The sequence below is a fragment of the Pterocles gutturalis genome, unplaced genomic scaffold (assembly GCF_000699245.1).
Source record: "Pterocles gutturalis isolate BGI_N339 unplaced genomic scaffold, ASM69924v1 scaffold4445, whole genome shotgun sequence".
Lineage (NCBI taxonomy): Eukaryota > Metazoa > Chordata > Aves > Pterocliformes > Pteroclidae > Pterocles > Pterocles gutturalis.
In genome coordinates, this window is record NW_010145606.1 from 1 (window position 1) to 361 (window position 361).

Below are 361 nucleotides of genomic sequence, written 5' to 3' on the forward strand. Positions count from 1 at the left end.
AGCTCCCACCTCCTCCAACACCGCCGGACGCACGCCAGCGACCGCCCGCACAAATGCGGCGATTGCGGCAAACGTTTCGCCGGCGTGGCCGAGCTGGCGGCACACGGCCGGGGGCACACGGCCGAAAAACCAAAACCTCATAAATGCGGCGATTGCGGCAAAGGCTTCGTTTGGGCCTCTCACCTCGCCCGCCATCGGCGCGTTCACACCGGCGAGAAGCCGTACCGTTGCGCCGAATGCGGCGAAGCTTTCAGCCAAGGATCTCACCTCGCCAAACATCGTCGCAGCCACACCGGCGAGCGGACCCATCGCTGCCCGGCTTGCGGTAAAACTTTTTTCCAAAATTTTTACTTAGCTCCGA

The 361-nt window shown here is 62.6% G+C and overlaps 1 protein-coding gene across 1 annotated transcript in view; it reads left to right on the top strand.

Annotated features, from left to right (window-relative positions):
- Positions 1 to 18: 18 nt before the first annotated feature.
- Positions 19 to 361, top strand: part of LOC104470480 (zinc finger protein CKR1-like) — a gene marked incomplete at its 5' end in the record, with an annotated part of 974 nt that continues 631 nt past the window's right edge. The window contains one exon of the mRNA XM_010085424.1: positions 19 to 325. Coding sequence (XP_010083726.1) covers positions 19 to 325 — 307 coding nt within the window. The remainder of the gene's footprint in view (positions 326 to 361) is intronic.